Below are 20868 nucleotides of genomic sequence, written 5' to 3'. Positions count from 1 at the left end.
TGGAACTAATGTTTAGTTCCGATATAGTTCCTTCAATTATACTGCACTTTATATGCAATCAACAATTCTTTACAGATACTATACAGAGGGAGGTAGAAAAGCTAACCCATGGCTATCCACTGAATTTGTATAAAATTAGAGGTCTGAAGTGGCTACTTGCAACTTCTTATTTTTAGCAATTACGTGACTAGTGTTGTTAAGACTTTGCAGTTCAAAATGCTCACTTCTTACCATAACATATTCAGATACTAGGTGGGTTCTCTTCAGAAGACTGACCTATTATTGACAAGGTGTAATAAAATGCTTCCATGTTCAGACAAGACCCAGTCAGATCACATAAAGTAGGATGGAGTCAATAATCGGCTTGACTGATTTTGTAAGGAGTAACGGTAAAAAAAATAATCTTACTAAGGTAACTTGGGCTATGGAGATTAACAGTTTTAGCAGACATGTCAAACTCGTGATGTCACATGACGTGGCACAACATTATTAGAATGTTGTGGAAATGGGGTGGGTACGGCTTCCGCATGACACGTCCGGCCCGCGGGCCAGCAGTTTGACACCCCTGAGTTATATCGACTGAGTCGCTATGCCACTGATACTCTCAAGAGCTGACATTTGTGCCTCTGTAGGCAATGAAAACAGACAGGCTCTTTTTGAAAAAGAATATTTTTTTATTTGTATGCCATCTGAACATCAGATATACCTGGTGTGTGTTAGCGTGAACCATTTGTACATTTTGAAATTCATGGTGCCAAACCCTCCCCCAAGACCAAAAAACAAAACAAAAACCAAACCCACCTCTCCCCAGAACATTTGAACTGGCTGACACAGAGAGAAACTTTAAAAATGCTGAGTACACAAAAAGAAAAAAAATAAGAGAAAAGCAGCATGAAAAAAGAGGGGTAGATACAGCCAGTTAAAAGATGTCATGCGTATGCAAAAATATTTTGTGGCATAGGAGAAGCAAGTTTACAAATTATGAGAAAGCAGAGAAAGAAGGTGGAAGATGAGGGCAAAGATGTGGAAGGTTACACTACTCATATGTCAAGCAACACCTTAAATATAACTTCATTATTCAATGACAAAACACCTGGGTGAAGAGTGCCCTGTCTCTCCCACACAAAACCATCACTCTAAAGTTCCTCTAGATTTGAACAGAGACAGTTTTAAGAGGCAAATCATTTACAGCATTCTCCTTCATTCTAGGATTTCCCCCCCCCCCAACTCCACACACACAATCCATGTCAAGGCTCCTCAGACCATACCAGCTTGGAATTACTCGAGCTGAAAACCAAGATAGCTTGTGGGCACCAGGAATAAGAAGGCTGCTTTATTGTTTGCTGCAAGGTTGCCTCTGAAAAGTTCTCCGAAGTTCTCTTTTATGGCCAAAAATTGTTTTCCGGAAGTAATAGTGAAGCAGGCAGGGATCCCTCCTACCACTGCAAAAGACAGGTTGTCAGAAAATTCAATAATTATCACTTGCTCCATCATTATATCTAGTAGTCAGATTAATTTGATATTGGAGCAATTAGTTGCTTGATCTTTAACATAGACTATGAGGAAATTCATTGCTGAAATGACCGTATAGTAAACTTTAAGAAATCTGTTCTGCAGTAAATCCCCATAGGTATCTGGCACAGTAACAGAAGAATACAGTTTCAGATAGCAGCCACATGGGTAGTGTAATATGTAGCCATGCCCTCACCCTCAAAGGGTGGCTTTATTCTTGATGCTCAGGGAATGGAACAGAGATTAAAAATACCTCTGGATGGCTCAAACCAGCCTTCCGCCAATAAAATCCCATCTACTGTTTTTTAAAGAACTCAACTATTAGGAACAGAAGCTCAATTGTACTTTCAATGGCATATCTTGCAAAATTAAAAGGCAAGTACATTCTAGCCTTTAAAAAAAAAGCATGCAGTACAGAACCAGGAAACCTTGCGTACTACTGTTCAAGAGTGGCTATTTTCTGCCCTTTTACTATTATGGGAAACTGTATTTTAAGCAGGCCCCATGTGATAAGGCCTAGGAATTGTAGATGGGGCACTTAAGGATGACAGAGGCCTGTAATATCTTTTACTCATTCTTCAATAAGTGTAAAAATTGATGTGGCTTAGCCACCCTGACTGCCCATAACTCCTGAATTCTGAACACAAAGTTAATATAAGCTCCCAATTTCTAATTTACCCTTTACAAAGGACAAAATTCCTACATAGAACACAATGCTATGGAGGGAGTTTGTGGGAAACCAACATGCACTCATGGACATTTGCTACCTGGGCACATGCTTAGAAACAGTAATCAACCTTGATTACCCAGTGCATGTATGCCTGCGGACAATCATGTTGGACACAATGCACAGAAGAAATACCTTCTATGCAGGAATTTTGTGTGGCTGGGTTCTTGTGACTTACAAGACATCTTGGCCCATCCCTTTGCCACCTTCAAGAAAATGAAAAGCAAGTTTGTTCATTTTTAAAGGTAGCATAAGCCTCAGTCCTTTTATTTAGGATGCTGCCACTACTTCCCTTCCCCCCCCCACCCCGAAACACTTCTTTTTTAAAAAACATTATTTCCCCATCCCAGTACAAAGTTCAGCAGGTAAAAGGTTATGTGGAAACTGGAACACACAATTGTATAGACAAGATGGATCAGATGAGGAAGTCTTAAAACAGCCTTCCCTACCCTAGTGGCCTCCAGATATATTGGGACTATAAATCCTAGAATTCCTGGCCATGTTGATTAGGAATTCAAAGACCTATAGTTCCAATACATCTGGAGGCCACCAGGTTGGGAAAGGCTGTCTTAAACTTTTTAAGTGACAAGGAGAGCAAAAGGGGCGTGGGGAACCAAAAAAAACCCCCACCATCTTCTAGCCTTTTGTTCCACCCACCCCCCGCCCCCCCAAAGGTTTCACGCATCAACGCTCCAAACAGCCAACAGTTTTCAATTCTGCAAGGGGAAAAAAAAAGATGGAGGCATATCACTCAATAGCACAATCCTTCTGGAGGGGGTACAGACATCTGTTACAGCTTTAACCATGGGCTGTAAGAACCCCCTCACCTATGTTAGCTTCTTAGCTTTGTTGTATAATGAATCCACTACTTTACTCATATTCTGAATGGTCTCCAGAGCAGCTTCGTATGTTTTGTCTACAGGTGGTTCATCAAAAATAATCAGGACGCCTTCACCTTGGTCAAGAATCCCTAAGGAGAGAAAAGTTTCAATTAAGATCCTTGGATAATTTATATCTCTAACACAGAATGTTTCACTTTAATTTTGACAGACTTCAAAGGAGCAGAGCAAGTAGAGTAGCTTGGATTAATTATTTAATAAATAAAAATTAGACCCCAACTATATAGATTCCAAATACAGTAGTTTTAAATATCAGGATAAAGGAAAAACCCTACAAGTTGTGGGAATTCCTCAATATAATACAATCTATAATGTATTGTTAATGTTTGTTTAGGTACATATTTATTCAAAAAGAAATACCATCAAATATTACAAAGGGCAGAAACATACTCTTTTCTTAAGAATCGTGGAAGACTCACCATGGAATTTTTTGTCCAGAATCATCTGAGAGAGCTTTCTTTCCACATCTGCCTGAAATTGAATCAGGAAACATTCAAATGAGAGAAAGCTCCTTGCTTAGAACAATTCCACCCCCCCCTTTTTCCCCTTGAAAAACTATTTTCTACTACTTACTTATTTCAAAGAAACAGTTGCCAAAGTCCTTACAGTTCAACCCATGAGTATCTGTTTAGCAATACAGCTTATTTCTACAGATATGTAGTTACATTATTTCAGGCTTAGTAAGTTTTTTTCTTTTCATTTAAATTCTACGAAAATTACTTAAGTCTTTTTAAAAGAGTTGGAATTGAATTTGGAATTTCTTACTAAATCACTGTTATTGACGTTGTAACAAAAATGACTGAAAATAGCATTATGTAGGCAACATTTAAACTCTTACCTTTGATAACTTGATAAGGCTAGATATGTGGTCGATCTGCAAAAGCAAATAAGGTGGGGCCACAATGAGGAAGTGTTATTTTTCTGATAGAAACAACAATATGGAATAATTATCTGTTAATCTTCACACTATTTGCCTCTACCATTGCCTTCACAACTAATTGTGAGAAATTATCAGCCTTACCAGATAGACCAGGCCAAGAATCCACTTCACTGGAAGGCTAAAACAACTTTTATTAAGAGTGGCTATAATAACAGAATCTTACGAGTTTGATTGTGCTATACCTCATTGCCTTTTTATATTCATGTGAATTAGGAAGATATTTGTGTCTCTTCCACATATTTTCTGCTTGTTGTAGACTTAACATAATTACATTTTTATTAATTTGATAGAAAAAAATTAAGACTATCCACCCATACCACAGTTCTCTAAAAAAAAAGATGTCATCTTGAAATACTCTTACTAGTTTTATGATCAATTATTTGAAATAACCTTATCAGCTGTGTGATCAATTATCCATTTTGAAATACGGTATCCAATTCTGAAGACCTCACTTAAAAAAAGATATTGATAAGACTGACTGAATCCAGATATGGACAACAAAAAACTAAGCCCATTTATTGACCTGATATTCAAAACTACTGTTCAAGATTTGGAACAGTCTCATACAATTCATTCTACCCTGTAATTCCTCCTGTACTACTCTAGTCCTAAATCATGTACAGAAAATTTCAAAATGGACTGGCTTAGACAAAATTATTATTTATTTTATTTATTCATATCCATTTTCTTCTAAAATGCTATGCAATACTATGTTTAGCATGATGACCAAATTAATTTTAAAAAAGTACAATATAAGAAACCATCACTGTTTTTTTTCTCAATACAACCACAACACAATGCTCTAAGTTTACAAATCCTTCCCTGTTTTAACCAGGGTTTGTCATTATGTTTGAGACCACAATAATAGTTTAATCCCACTTTGGTTTTGTACTCCACCCAAAAGAAATAGAAGGCAAATCAGAATTGGCCAAATAAGACATAATTAGTAACTTGTTCAATAAGAGAGAAGTTTAAAAGGGTTTAGAAGATTTAAAGCAAATCTTGGATTACTTTTATGTGAAAATGCCAATGTTTTAAAATAAACTCTTCACGCCCAATTTGATGGGAAAAGGCAAAACCATGACTTCATTGAAGCAGGACAATAGCATGGGAAGCTCTGCAGAAACATTTTACCTGCACTCTGGAAAAAGGCTCAATAACCCGGATGAGGTTTTGTTCCAATAAGTTATCGTACAGTTTGCCCAAATGTGTGCTGATGATGGGGTCATCCCTGAGTTCCATTTTATAATCTTTCAATGCCTGCGGCAGATCAAATTCAATAATTACTGAATGCAGGAGGCTATCTCACTATCATTCTGACTAAGTTACCTAAAGTTATTGCAGATCATTCATGAATGAAGGCAAATATACGTGTTGCAGGATAATGTTGCAAAATCCAATCTGGGTCAGTCACTGAAACCAGAAGTTTAGTCTTTTGAGTTTTTGGGCTCAGGGAACTTCTCTCTACTGGAATGTTTTTGTTTTTTTTCCTCCCCGATAAAGAGACGTTCCCTGAAGATGGACTCCAGCATGAGTCTAAAAGCTCGGAAAACTAAATCTCTGGTCCCAGTGACCAACCCAGATTGGATCCTGCAGACCATTCATGGCCATTCATTTTTAGAATAATCTTTGACATGATTAAAAACTTCATTAAAAAGAATTACATATGGGACTGAAATTATTTATTTATTTATTTTAATTCCATTTATGTCCCGCCCTTCTCCGAAGACTCAGGGCGGCTTACAAGCTTAGCAGTAGCCTTCATTCTATGTATATGCCTGCTTATTAGGGCTTTCACACACACATACCCCAAGCGGCATTATTACAAAGTCAGCTTATTGCCCCCAACAATCTGGGTCCTCATTTTACCTACCTCGGAAGGATGGAAGGCTGAGTCAACCTTGAGCCTGGTGGGATGCGAACCTGCACTAATTGCAGGCAGCTGGTGTTACTTAAGGAGGCATTAGCCCACTGTTCCACCAAGGCTCCTTATGAGACTAATGAAAATAATGTTCACTAAAAACACACAGACCCATGAGTATCCATTAGGCACTTGGTCTTTTGGTCACTTGCAGAAACCATATGGTATTCCTAGTGATCCATGTTTGTTTAGATCTGAAGCAAAAACAGTGCTTCGGAGGGAGTGTAAGTATGCTAGTTGAATCTGTTACCATCTCTTTATGGAGATTCAAGAGGGATAGCAAGAATCCCCATCCTTGTTATAAGTATCATTTCCACTTCAGATCCAAATAGCTTTTCATACAGAAGTAGCCCTAATCAAACTAAAATGTAGTTTTGTAAATAAGCCCTAATTCAGGTCAGTTGTGCAAATTAAGATATTCTTCCAAGATATATCTATATACTGATATAGATATTTTACCAAAGTTGAAGAAGGAAATATTTGAACATAGTACTTGATTTCCCAGTAACAGAAGTTAACAATTTTTCTTTCTGTTCCAACAGTTCATCTAGTTTGGCTTTGATTTGTGCATGAGAAGCCTGAAATTTCCCTAAAACATCTTCAGAATATTTTCACTGGGTGACTTATACAATAGCAGGATCCAAGTTATTGATTTTTCTGACTTTCAATGAAGAAAAGTCTGCAACTTAAAATGCACCTTCTGAAGAAATCAGACTTTTGAGTTAAAACAATTGAAAACGTGGCCTTGTAATAGCCCAGTCCACCTTAACAAAGGCTATTCTCAAATGACTTCTGAAAATGTATACTGAAGACATCTCTCCCTTTTCCCCCCGTTTTTCAATGCTTTTCCTTTTCTAAGACTAAGAATTAACCTAATCCAAAGATATTCAACCCATTTTCCTTATTGTAGGTGCTTACCTTTTTGAAATCATCCAGTGATCGATTCTTACTGGCTTGAGCTACACATTTCAGAGCTTCTGTCTGCAAAACAGAGTAGAGCCAATGCTTCTGAACCACTAGATAGTAATAGTACTTGTATTGTTCTCAAAATGAGAAAATTGCTTTAGTTGGATAGATATATATATATATATATATATATATATATATATATATATATATATATATATATATATATATATATATATATGGATCCTTGGTTTTTCGGGTTTTTCCCCGCGTAGAACTAAAGGTGTGGGCGCAACGTTTCGACGGAGTCCCATCCGTCATCATCAGGCTTTAGCTTCCTTCTTCTGGGAGAAGCATGTGGCTGTTAGTTCCTCTTTTTTAAACTGCAGTTTAAAAAAGAGGAACTAACAGCCACATGCTTCTCCCAGAAGAAGGAAGCTAAAGCCTGATGATGACGGATGGGACTCCGTCGAAACGTTGCGCCCACACCTTTAGTTCTACGCGGGGAAAAACCCGAAAAACCAAGGATCCACATACAGGCACCCGCGAAAACCTCAGAAAACACACACACACACACACACACACACATATATATATATATATATATATATATATATATATATATATATATATATATATATATATATATATATATATACACTTACTTACTTACTTACATTTATATACCGCCCTTTCCCGAAGGACTCAGGGCGGTTTACAGGGTGATTAAAAACAAAAATACAAAAGTTAAAAACAAATTAAAAAAATTATATCCGTCCCTGAATAAGTGAAACCCCAGTTAAAATTAAAATTAAAATTAAAATTAGAATTCTCAGCCTGAGCCAGAGAGCTCAAAGAACCAGGTCTTCAGGTCCCGGCGGAATGAACGGAGGTCGGGGGCAGTCCTAAGCTCCACTGGCAGCTGGTTCCAAAGGGCAGGCTGAGAAGGCCCTATCCCTGGGTGTCGTCCGCCGGCAATCTCTTACCGGTGGCACCCTGAGAAGACCCTCCCTGTGGGAGCGCACTGGACGAAGGGAGCTTGATGTCGGCAGCAGGTGTTCCCTCAGATATCCCGGACCCAAGCCATTTAGGGCTTTATAGGTCATCACCAGCACCTTGAATCTCACCCGGAGGGCAACCGGGAGCCAATGCAGCTCGCGGAGTAGAGGTGTTACATGGGAGTATCGGGAGACCCCCATCACAACTCGCGCAGCCGCATATAATTCAGGAAGGAACCTTGATCAAAATACTAAGACTGTTTTAATTCTTCTATGCTCATTTAACTCACAGTTGCTAAATCACAAAAGCATTCAGGTAAACGGAGATGAGCACCGGCCCCTAGAGTCGGAAACGACTAGCACACATGTGCGGGAGAACCTTTACCTTTACCTTATATTTTCAAAAAACATTATCCAGACAAAATAATCCCAACACAGAAGCAGAGATTTAGGCTGCTATAATGAAGTACCTGAAAGCGCCCAAATAGTCAGTGCAACTCAAATCCATCAGTGGGGATCTAAACTCACAGAAGTGCTAACTAGGACTGGAAGTAGGAAACTGGCTCTGATGAGCTGACAAGACAATCTATTTGCTTGGTGTTTTAACTATCCCTTGAAGATTAGAGAGTTGTAATATCCTGAAAACCAGAATTTAATCCAGTTTAATCTCTCAAATAAAAGACAAAATCCCCTCCCCTGTACAACAGAACAAGTCCAGATTTTAACTAAATCACCAAGAATACAAAATGATTATGCTGGACAAGAAGACTGTAAATAAAGCTAATAAGACCAATCTACATACTTTATTCACACCTCAAATACATATGACCATCTGAATTGGGATTTGGAAACAACTTGAAAGGCAAGCATTTCCAGAGCTGACATCGTCTTATAAACAAGGAAACAGGTGATTAGAATGCTTCCTTTAGCTTTCCACCCTGAAGAAACAATTCATATATCCTCAATGAGGGAGGAGCAAGTTAAACAACCTTCAAATTTACAACAGACCTTGTTGCCAGATGATGCCAACTGACTGCACAATAATTTCTATCTTCGAATATTAACTGTCTATAAACAAGAATGTGGGCTCCTTAAAAAACAGCTTTTGAAACTCTTGGGTAAAACTTGCAGATAGTTTAGCAATTTCCACGGAAGGTTAAAAGACTGCTACTAACAGTGGACATCTCAGAGCTAGTCATGAAAGGAAACTACTGGAGAAACCAAGTTAAGACTAATAAGAACAGTCAAATAAAGAGAGATCATATAGCATCACATTGCACAAAAAAGAAAAAATCTAAACAGACACAGTTTTATATAATTCAAATAAATCAAGCTGTTTAAAGTTACACTTAATAGAGTTAATAATGGGTGCTGGCTTACTAGAAAATCTATTACTGTATTCTAGCATTTAGCCACTATTTTTGAAAACACGGTTTCCTGTTCAAAGTATCCAACTGTGGCAAGATATCAAATTATTTTGTTGTCATTTAATCCATTACAACTCCTTCCATGTTTTGGGCACTTTGAGAGGCATTTTTCAAATATATCAACTACACATTTTTCCGGATGACAAAAGGAGTGCATTCAATCTATTACTCTGAGCAGAAATTATTTTGCCCAATGCCAAGGGCAGCATGCCAAATTATAAAAACCCTAGCAACCAGTAACCCTAGCATTCTTGTCACGACAAAGTTGAAATAATACTCCTAAAATAGTGCCAAAAACACAAGTTACAGGGGAGGCCTTAGAAATAGTAGTAATTAACTCTTTTGGACCAAGTTGTGAGCAAGAATACTGAGAACATAATGAACTTAAAAGCTAGAAATAATGTGTGCAGCAGCCCAAACACTGATTTGGTATCCTTGAATTTGACAACAATGCACAAAGCCTTTATAAATCTCAAGAGCCCTACAATTTAACTCCATCATCAAAGCAGAGTAAACCTCACACTTGAGCAAGTCCAAAACAGCCTAATTTGCCCTGATCTTGCCAATCACTATGCCAGAGATCTGATCCATCATGACTTGTCTGACTCAGATCAGGAAAGGGGACAAAAAGAAACTGATACATCAACACCACATATAGTCAAGGCCCTTAGCCATCCAGTTCAGTTGAGCTCAATGATAGTAATAGTGACATAAGATCTTTTTTTAACAGGAGTCAGCTAGAATTGGAAAAATTTTCAGGAACAAAAAAATAGTAGTTCAGGATTTTTATACCTGTCTGCCTGCATACCGCAATGCAAGCTTCCCACTCACCAATGCCTGGACATCCTCAGGTCTGTAAAAAAAGCAGAGAAATATTTATTGAATCCCTGAATTCAGGCTACAAAGGTACCTCACCATATAATCATTGCTTTCCAGAAAAATCTGCATTCTAATATCAGTTTTATATTAATATATTAAAAATGCTTTATGGCAGACATGTCAAACTCACGATGTCACATGACGTCACGCAACGTATCGGAGCTTTTTTGCCATTGTCAGCAATGAGGTGGGCATGGTTTCTTGATGATGTGTCCGGCCCACGGGCCGGCAGTTTGACACCCCTGCTTTATGGGAATGCCAAATAAGCATAAACCAAAGAAAATCAGGAGAAAAAGAAACCAGCTTTTGCTTGTAGCCATTGGAAATGTCAGAGTAATAATAAAAAGATCAAGAAATGTACATGGACTACAAACCAGATGTTCTGACATCAATAATAAAATAACTATTGATATAAAGGACTGGACAAAATGTTTCTAGGGCTTCCTTTTTCAAATGTCATTCATTCTGATGAAGAAAAGCCAAGAGAAACCTTGCTGTCCCTTAGCTGTCAGAAATAAAAGTAAAAATATATTTCAACCTCCAGCTATCCCAGTAGTCAACTGAGCCTCCTCAATATTTTGACTACGAAAGCATTTATAATGCTCAATTCTGTTAGATGGCAAGGAACTCAAATATAACGGCATTTTCACTCTTAAAAGGTTTGCTTCTATCAAGCACTGCCTAGGTTTTTTAGAGCAGAGCTAAAAGAGGTAATATTTTGCCCGTGGTAACGCAATTCCAATATGGAGAAATCTAAATGGGACACAAAGGCAAACATTCTACCCTTGTTTGCTCCCTTTCCTGGCTTTTAATTTTTTTCCTTTTTCCTCTTGGTGTTCATATCCTTTCAGTCACCATCAGGAATTGAAACTCAAACTTATTGATATAAGAATTTAACAAACTGCAGCCTGTGGTATGATCAGAGCAACTGTGCTCTGTGCAGGTGTAAAAAAAGGAAGTAAGTGCATGTTGCATTCCCTATGTCAATCAATGAAATCACATACAAGTTTAACATGATCTTGCACAGCAGCATATACTTCAGTGCAGTGATGGCTTTGGGGCTGTCAATAGAATCATAACCTTCGAATGCCTCGTAGAAGTAAGAATATGCTGTCTTCCAGTCCTTTTCTTCTGCTGCATGGATAATACCTATTAAAGGGGAAATAAAAAAGAAGTCTGAATATAACTGAGGTACCTGGAGAACAAGATAAGGGAAAACATTGCTGCCAAATCCTATTTATTTCTCCAAGCCAGAAAATTTTTAAACTTTCTTATCTATCCCCTATTGTGGGTTAGAACAAGAAAAATTAATTTTGTGCTATAGCTAAAATTATTCTAATCTTCACAAAATTTATTTTCACATATTCATGCAAAATAATAGGTATAGTTTCTTCCAATATTTAGTTTCACCAACTTTTCTGATAGCAGACTGAATGAGGCTCGAAACAACATCAACTATATATTAAGTACCTGTTAAATCACAGAAGTCATGTCAAGGAAATAATCAAGAAATGTTCAGATGTATAATTCAGGATAAACTTTAACAAAAGAGCATTATCTAACTATTCAGATGAATTCTGTTTGTATCTAGCTGCTAATGACTGCATCTTAACATAAAACGAAATTTATCTGTTCTTGTCATCACCCAATGGTCAGATGTTTCTATTTTGCATGAATTCTTCATATAAAATAAAATCTTTTCAAAATGCTAGAAGAAATCCAGCAATTACAGGTAGTACTTAGGTTACCACCATTCATTCAGCAACTGCTCAAACTTACAATGGCTTTGAATAAGGAGACTTATCCTCGGAGTTCCAGCCACTGCAATGTTCCCACAGTAATGCCTGCAATTACAACATTGCAGTAAGCCACAGCCATGTGATCATAATTTCTGATGTTTCCTATGGCTTCTCACAAGGAAAATCAAAGAAATCAGAAATCACGGTCACAAGGCCATGAGTTCCTTGCTTAACGATGGCTGCTGTCACTTAAGTAATACAATCATACAACATTACATTCTTTAGCAATGGAAATTTCTGTCATTGTAACTCGAGGACTAACTGTATCATTCAAAGCATATATTCTCAGCCTACAATAAAATTATCTATTCATACTTCATACAATAATCTTTGGAACATACAGTACATACTACAATCTTCCCTAGACAGACTGCTTCAGTGTGATTCTTTCATAAACATTTTTGCAATATTATTAGATTTTTATCCTGTTTTTATATATCTCAAGGTGGTGAACATGCCTAATATTGCTGCCTCCTTGTGAGGTGGGTAAGACTGAGGGAGAATGACTGGCCCAAAGTCACCTAGCCAACTTTCATGCTTAGAGAACTCTCTCCCTCCTGTTTTCTAGGCCAGCCCCTACACCAAACTGGCTCTTTCTTTTTTCTATGACTACAGTTTGTTCTGCATGAGATTATAAGCCAATCTTTCCCCATTTTGTGCTCTGGTTGTTATAAGAATGCAAAAGCTCTTATGGTCCTGGACAGCTAGCAAGGTGGCTGCGGTACATTGCAAATTAAAATAATCCGGGGACTCAAGACTTGAAAATGCTAGATTTTATTTCTCAGATTGTGCAAGTACTGATGATCCAAAATCAAGGCACCCATAATATGAAAAAAGCACAAGGCCTTACCTGATTGCATATCCAGTGCTGCCTGCAACTTGGGTGGACAATAGATTGCATTGGCTGTGGTTCGGGCAGAGGTTAATGCTGCTCTGGCTTTTGGCAGGTTGCTCAAGGCATGATAAGTTTTGCTCTCTAATAGCTGCACCTCCACCAACAAGGCCTTGTCATCCATCTTCTTTAACTCCCGCAGCAGCTGTGAGCCTGATAAAAACACATGGATGGTGGCATTTACACCATATTAAAAGCCTTCTTCTGAATCCTTTAACTCAATTAGAAAAAAAATCTAATACATTACTCTGATCAAAATATAGGAAGAGTGAAAACAGCACATACAAAGTTAATACACTAAATGCAAAAACTAGTATCTCTCTTTTTCAATATCAGTATGATATTCCCAAAGCTTCCAAATACATTATGTTGCCTAACTAATGGTATTAGTCATTAATAAGATACTTTATTATTCTTTACAATGCAGAAAACTCAGCAATTGCCAGTTGCTCAACTAAGTCACTATGAAAAATTAAGAAAGTATATTTCGTTTCAAATCTACAACAAGCATATTGGGTTCTGGACATTTTACCAAAACATCTTGGACTGGCTGTAATTCATCAGGAAAACAAAAGATGAATACTTAGCTAATATGATATCCTGTGGGAGTGATTTTATGGGATAAGTAGGGCAAAACTGGTGCAAAACACCTTTTTTCTTCCCTTAGCAACTTCCAGTATTCCTCTCTCCTGCTCATCCCCAATCTTTCTAGGATCTTCCCCTCTCCCCATAGCCTCTACCAACCCCAATGGCCTTGCCTTTTCCTCTCTCTACATCCTACCTGAAAACAATGCAGCTTGTTACAAATGTTTCAAACTGTTTCCAGATCAAAAATAGCGCTAATTCATTCCATGTCAAGGCCAAACATGTTCTCAGTTCATGTAAAAATCACCTCAAATTAGCTGTTTCATGCATTCACCATTGTATACATCTCTAGAATAACTGTAAATAATCATTGGGATCAGTCTAGGGATGATTACCGTATTTTCCGGCGTATAAGACAACTTTTTAACCCATGAAAATCACCTCAAAAGTTGGGGGGTCGTCTTATACGCCCAGTCGTCTTATACGCCGGAAAATCAGTGGGTGGCGTCTGGCGGGAGCCGGCAGGGCAGTCCTGCGCACGCGCACACTCCCCAGCTGCTCCTTAGCAGCTGGGGAGTGCGCGTGTGTGCAGGACTGCCCTGCCAGCTCCCGCCCGACGCTCTTCCCTCTTGAGGCAGCATCGCTCCCCAGCTCCTAAGGAGTCCTCGGGGATGCTGCCTCAAGAGGGAAGAGCGTCGGACGGGAGGCGGCAGGGAATTCCTGCACACGCGCGCGCACGCAGGACTTCCCTGCCGCCTCCTGTCCGACGCTCTTCCCTCTTGAGGCAGCTGCTGCCTCAAGAGGGAAGAGCCGGCTCCCGTCCGATGCTCTTCCCTCTTGAGGCAGCAGCTGCCTCAATAGGGAAGAGCGTCGGACGGGAGCCGGCAGGGAAGTCCTGCTCCCGTCTGATGCTGCGCTTCCGCCGGGCGGTGCTGGCCGAGACGAGCCAGCAGGCAGCCGCCGTGAGCGCGGCGCTGAGGGGCAGCGGCAGGACGGCCCAGCGCCTGCAGGACGGCCAGCAGCCCCACGCGCAGCAGCAGCCGCCGGCTCAGCAACAGGTCCGAGCGCAGGAGCTGCACCGCAAGGCTGCCCAGGAAAAGCAGCCACACTGAGAGGCTACACGCCCAGTCCAGCTCCATGAGGGGCAGGGCAGGAAGCCGGCCGGGAAGAGGGACCGGGAGCCCGGGCCGAGCGCGGGAGAAGCGGGAGGGCCGGCGGGGCCAGTCGGGCCTTCGCCTCCTTTGCGATGGACAGGGAATGTAAGTATTTTCCGGTGTATAAGACAAAAAACCTTGAAAAACTTCTTAAAAGTAGGGGGTCGTCTTATACGCCGGGTCGTCTTATACGCCGGAAAATACGGTACAGAAGTCAACTTACCTAACTGCAATGCCTCTTGATACCTTTTTGTGTCAAAATACAAAGAAACCAGCCTTGCCTAAAGAGAGAAAAGTAAGGAATCATTATCAAAACTACCTTATGATAATTAGGTACTGATCTAAGAGCCAAAATGTGTAAAATACGAACCAGACAAGGATCTTAATGTTTCAGGAGTGACAAGAAAACATAGAAAAAAACCCCATACTAGAAAATTACATCCACAGTAATGCAAAAGAAATGCTTTTGAAATGATAGTTTCAAGGATAGAAACATGGACTAAAGGCATTTGCCTTGTAAACCGCCCTGAGTCCTTTGGGAGTAGGGCGGTATATAAACCGAAATAATAATAATAATAATAATAATAATAATAATAATAATAATAATAATAATAATAATAATAATACATGGAACTGCATGTGTTAACACATACAGATAGAAACACCATTCTATTAACCCATTTACATAAGTAAAAATCTTACTTCATATCTGAGAAAGCTCTTTTAAAAAGCAAAATATATATGCATTATAAGCTGGAGGAAAAATTGCCTGCAATAACATGTGAATATTAGTTTGGGAGCTTATCATACTCCAAACTACTACTTGAGAATATGCCATCAATAATCTAGAGAAAAAAGTAATCACAAATGTTTGAGTATAATATACTGACACACAGAATGTCAGGTTCCATACCCAAATAACAAGTGAAAGAATATTGTGCATCACTACATTAATTACAATGGGCATATTTTACATCCTACCTCCAGAGCTTGGCGCAGGAATGTCCTCTTCTCTGATTTGGCCCATTCAATGCATTCAAGACATAGGTCAACCTAAAAGAAAAACTACATTCATTAATTATTTTTCTACTATTTGAACCATCACTACTGTCATGATACCATTTTCTACATAAGCTGTTTCTGAACATTTGCAAGAGGACTTTTCAGAAACAACTGCCAACATTCTGAATTTGCAGTAGCATACCTGTGCCTGAATTTCAGTTGTCTCACCTCTTGTCCTGTTGCAGCTTCCATGTCTAGGAATAGATCTAGCAGGGACCGAACCAGACGGGCTGCCTTTGCCTTGCTAATGGAGTTCAAGAAAGGACGCACATACTTCAGAAGTCCTCCAAGTTCTATATTAATAATAAAATAATCAAGTAGCAATATAATTCAGGATCTGAAATTGTATCAGAATGAATTATAAAAAGTTATGTTTATATTCTAGAAAAAAGTGACCACACATAAATTTCAGCAGTCAGTTATCTGAAAAAGAAAAGGCATATTTTTAGAAAAACTACTAGCAATGTGACCATTAAATTGCTTTAAACATAGAATTCACCTTCTGCTTGTCCTGTCTTGGCCAAGAGACTTCCGAGTTCCAGGATACTCTGTTCTTTGACTTGGACCGCTTCTTCATCATTCTCTTGAACATCACGTTTCACTGGGAAGATAAAAGGTTTTGATGAAAGAAGAGCATATATCAAATCAAAGACTGTTTACAAGTCCCCAAAACTTCTATTTTAAATTTCCTTCTTATAAGCCAAAAGCACATGCCTGACAAATTGTTCAGAGTCTTGGAAAGGAGCTGAAAGATCTGCATGATGAAATAGAATATTTATACAGGGCGACTTGATGTCACCCCATTTGGTGTTAATACTTGAATCAACATAAATATAGGAACAACTGTGAAATGAACCTCCTACACTAGATATTGTAATTAGTGCATACAAAAATATTCAACACGAGGAACAAATATGTCACCAGTGCCAATGTATTTGTATAAACAGACACAAATCCACTATAATTCAGAGAAGCCAATACAGTAAACTTGTTTCTTAGAGTACCTGCACAGTACAACATCCAATATTTAAGGCATGAAGGAAATACAGACTTCTCTGAGAGATCATCCAACTATCTTTAGCAATACTGAGGGTGAATATCATATACTTTCTTGAAACTAAAAAACACATCTCTCAACTATAATCTACTGACAAAGGTTCATTGGCAAAATTAGCCATTCCATTCCATTCTAATTTATCTTCTTTTCATTCTGGGACAACTGGTAATGGAAAGAAGAGCAACACCGACACCTATGATGGATTGTGCTTAAAATTATGGCATTATAGAAAAACAAATGCTATGCAGATGACCTAAAATAAACTTACTGACAACAAGAGGCTGTTCTCAGGATATAACAGTTTTATTTTATTGATTTATTTTATTTGATTTGTATACCGCCCTTCTCCCGAAGGACTCAGGGCGGTGAACAGGGACATAAATATCAAAATGCCCAAATACAGTTCTCAATAGCAAAGTTACTGAGCCAAATAAATATCAATTTTGAGCCAACTTTTTTTTAGAAAAATCAGAATCTCATAAAATTTACTTTGTCTTAGGCTAAATAATGTCAAGTACAGTGAAAATACATAGGAACCAATTCCCTAAATCAGTTTTCTCTTTATCTGTTCCAGTGACTTACTACCAGGATTCACTAAGCACTACAAGACCAGGGAATCTTTGGTGGAAAGGTAGCAGTTTGCCCTCTGTGATGTACTCATCTCCCTCTTCTCTTCTCTGCTGGCAAACTCACAAAAGTAAAAAAAGCTCCACAGCAGGGGTCCTTACTCAAATTTGTTTTGTCCCAGAAAAAAAGTTGTTGTCTAACTCTAACATGTTTCACAGAAAATCAACTTAAATGTGAAATAAAATGTATGGAATATGGCCACAGATCCCCAAGACTTAACTCAAGATTTAAATCATAACATTACTTCAAGCCTTCGCAGGCACCCTGTGGCAACATTGTGGCCCCCAAGGGGTCCATGGACCAAGATTGAAATAGAGTATTAAGACAGATGTGTAAGAGGATCTGTACTTCTCATAATTACACACCTTCTGTACAGCAAATTGGATTTTATCCTGCTATCTGATTTGGGAAACCTAAGCTTTCTCGATATGGCTAAAATTATATAATTGATTCAACCAAATTCTTTTTATATATGAACATTACAAGGATAGTCCTTTTAAAATCAGAACAAAACCTCATCTAATCTAGTAGTTAACCAATAGTTAGCTGTTCTCATAATGGACATAAGTATAGTAGCTACCTTGTTTAATATATCCAATTTCTGTATTAGCTCTTTTTAGATCCACCATTCTTACTCTTCACATTACTATTCTTACAGCCATCCCCAGACCATAACATTCCATCTCCCTAAAAAAATCCCGTTTCATTAGAGCATGTTTCCTTTTTTCCTTTCTGTAGCAGTCCTATCAAGCAAACTATTACCTACCGTGAAAATCCCAACTAAAAGTGAATCAATAAAACATTCAGGATATATTAATTTACACTTACCAATAGAGTCTCTTGACTTTCTACAACCAACAAGTGAAATTTTTCACACCATGTAAAATGTATTATGTACTACAACCACCTGTCAAAACTAGTGATATAAATATTGAATGATGAATATATTAAACTACCAGTAAAGCAAGTGTAATGTATTTCCTTACATATTAACTGTGACCAAGAATCCACTTTTCACTCACATTAGAAAATCAACTTCCATTTCAAAAACTCATACTTTCCAAATCTCTGTATACTGTCATCCACTCATTTCCTTTAGCACCAAAGAAAATGGCCTTCGAACTGAGATCCGAAAAAGTGAGGGAGGTGAAGCAGGCCTGACAGCCTGCTTAGGAAGTTACAAACTAGTCTAACTAGGCCAGGGCAAGGGCTACAAAGTAGGTGAAAAGCGGCAGCAGAAACCATTCCTAGCGGGCAAATCCGCCGGGTTTAGCTTCTAATATTTAAGTCACCTCTTCTGAATAAAAGTCAGTATAACAGGTCTGAGGGTCCGCTTGGTGCTCCGAGGCCACCTGTCAGCCTCGACCCTCGCCTCAGTTCAATCCCAACATTTCCTGTCTTCCAAGCCCCGCTTGCTTTCTTCATTTCCACGAAGCGATGCTGAATATAGAGACCTGCTCAGGCCTTTCCCACTAGCCTTCCCATTTCCAAATTCCTCAACAGCTCCCACTTTCCTTCGGAGTTGCTCACAGTGAGTCAGCAGCGGTTCCAGGCTAACCCGTCCAGGCCCAGCATCAATCTCCTTCCACTATCGGCAGTCAAATTACCTGCCAGTTTTCCCCTTTTCGGCGGGCCCAACTCACCTATGGAATGCAGAATGCCAATGGAGGCCTCGCGATCAGTGCTCAGCAAAGACTGGGCGCGCTGGAACTCCAAGCCCGCCGCAGCCGCCATCTTAAAAGCCAAACTCGCTCACTCACGCCGGCCGGAATCAAAGGGCCTTATTTCCACCGGAAACTGCTTGTCTCACTTCCTTTCCTTCGACTTTGCTGCGTCAAGCTGTAATGATATAACTCTATGGTTACCTACCAAGAAGCAGTGTTGGCTGGGAAATGTAGTGTTTTATGAACATCGTAGGAATCAAGTGGGTAAGTTGTTGTTACTATGATACCAATGAAGCGAGGCAGAAGTTAACCTGTCTACGCTCTTCGCTAACTCAACATCGTAGAAGTGCGTAGAATACGTCCATTGTTAGGTACACACATACTTGCAATTGACTGAAATTGATTTAGATATTTGCTCATTTTATAACCGTTCCCTAGTTTCAAATAAGACTGTTTCTAAACGTTTCTTCAGTATCCCCTTATAAATTCAGAATAAAGAGACCACTATTTCAAGTCAAAATCAAGTGATTTATCCTCAGCCCAACTATTTTTGCAACTTAATGGAAAACCACTTATTTTGAATGAAACAAATGTTTTGAAATTCAGTAGATCAGGCCTATGATGCTAGACCACAGAATTTAAGCTTCTCTTGCTAAGAATTATATGAAATGTAATTAGATGTCTTAAATCTGCACAGAATCAGGAGTTAAATCAAATTCAAGTTGCAGCGAGGGAAAGGTGTATATACATATTTCTTTCATGGCAGTTTGAATTTTTACTTACTTAGATTATCTGAGAATTATTACAACCTTGCAAAGTAGATTGGCATTATCTCTATATTACATGTAAGTCCTTGACTTACATCAATTCATTTAGAGATCATCTGAAGTTACAACAGCACTGGAAAAAGTGATTTATAACTGTTTTTCACACAACAATTGCAGCATCTCCATGGTCACACAATCAAAATTGTGTGCTTGGCAATCAACTCATATTTATGATGGTTGAGGTGTCCTGGGATCATGTACTTATTTTTTGTAACTTTCTGACAAGCAAAGCCAGATTCACTTAATAACTGTGTTACTAACTTAACTGTGGCAAGAAAGGTTGTAAAATGGAGCAAAATTCATTTAACAACCATCTCTCTTAGCAACAGAAATTTGGGGCTCAATTGTGATTTTAAGTTGAGGACTTAAAACCTTAGGTATAGGAGAGGACCTAAAGCCTCTAATGATTTTATGGCAATAAGGAATAATTAAATAGTGGTTTTCTGGATTATGCTTAGCTGTTGCACTTACTGTAATTGCCTTGTAGAGGTAGTCCTTGACTTACAACCATTGGTTTAGCGACTGTTCAGTTACAATGGCACTGAAAAAAATAACTTATGAAAGTTTTTCACGTGACTGTTGCAGCATCCTCATGGTCACGTGACCAAAATACTCAACAAAGTAATTGGGGAAGCCAGATTCACTTAACAACCCTGTTAGTAACAACTGCAGTGATTCACTTAATAACTGTGGCAAGAAAGGTCTTAAAATGAGGCAAAACGTACTAATTGTCTTAGCAAAGGAAATTTTGGAGTTCATTGTGGTCATAATTTGAGGACTACCTGTATATCTTACCATACACTCTGCTCTATGTATAGTATCTTTTCTATAATAAAACTATATTCTAATAGGCATGCATACACACACATAAACATACACAGACACACACAATACAGATTCTTCTTAGAATTCTAGTTTCCATGGCAATGTTTCCTCCCACTTTTACTGTAATGTTTTCAATTTTTCCATCCAGAACATTCTTTAAATTATTG

The 20868-nt window shown here is 38.6% G+C and overlaps 1 protein-coding gene across 2 annotated transcripts; it reads right to left on the bottom strand.

Annotated features, from left to right (window-relative positions):
* Positions 1-664: 664 nt before the first annotated feature.
* On the bottom strand, positions 665-19211 carry LOC310649850 (26S proteasome non-ATPase regulatory subunit 11). 2 transcript variants are annotated; one of them, XM_083378663.1, is made up of 14 exons: positions 19029-19211; positions 16201-16302; positions 15870-15994; positions 15621-15692; positions 14863-14920; positions 12859-13053; positions 11214-11358; positions 10123-10183; positions 6918-6980; positions 5213-5338; positions 3977-4012; positions 3558-3609; positions 3067-3209; positions 665-2955 (listed from the first exon to the last, which is right to left on the bottom strand). In XM_083378663.1, exons 1-13 carry the CDS (start codon positions 19117-19119, stop codon positions 3067-3069), a joined length of 1269 nt encoding a protein of 422 aa, XP_083234789.1. In that variant the 5' UTR covers positions 19120-19211; the 3' UTR covers positions 665-2955. The 2 variants fall into 2 exon arrangements, with proteins under 2 accessions (XP_083234789.1, XP_083234790.1); XM_083378664.1 differs by having other exon boundaries at positions 665-3209.
* Between the last annotated feature and the right edge of the window lie 1657 nt (positions 19212-20868).

This window comes from Vipera ursinii (assembly GCF_947247035.1).
Source record: "Vipera ursinii genome assembly, chromosome: Z".
NCBI lineage: Eukaryota > Metazoa > Chordata > Lepidosauria > Squamata > Viperidae > Vipera > Vipera ursinii.
Note: the sequence above shows the minus strand (reverse complement) of the source record. Positions and strands in the feature narration are given on the sequence as shown.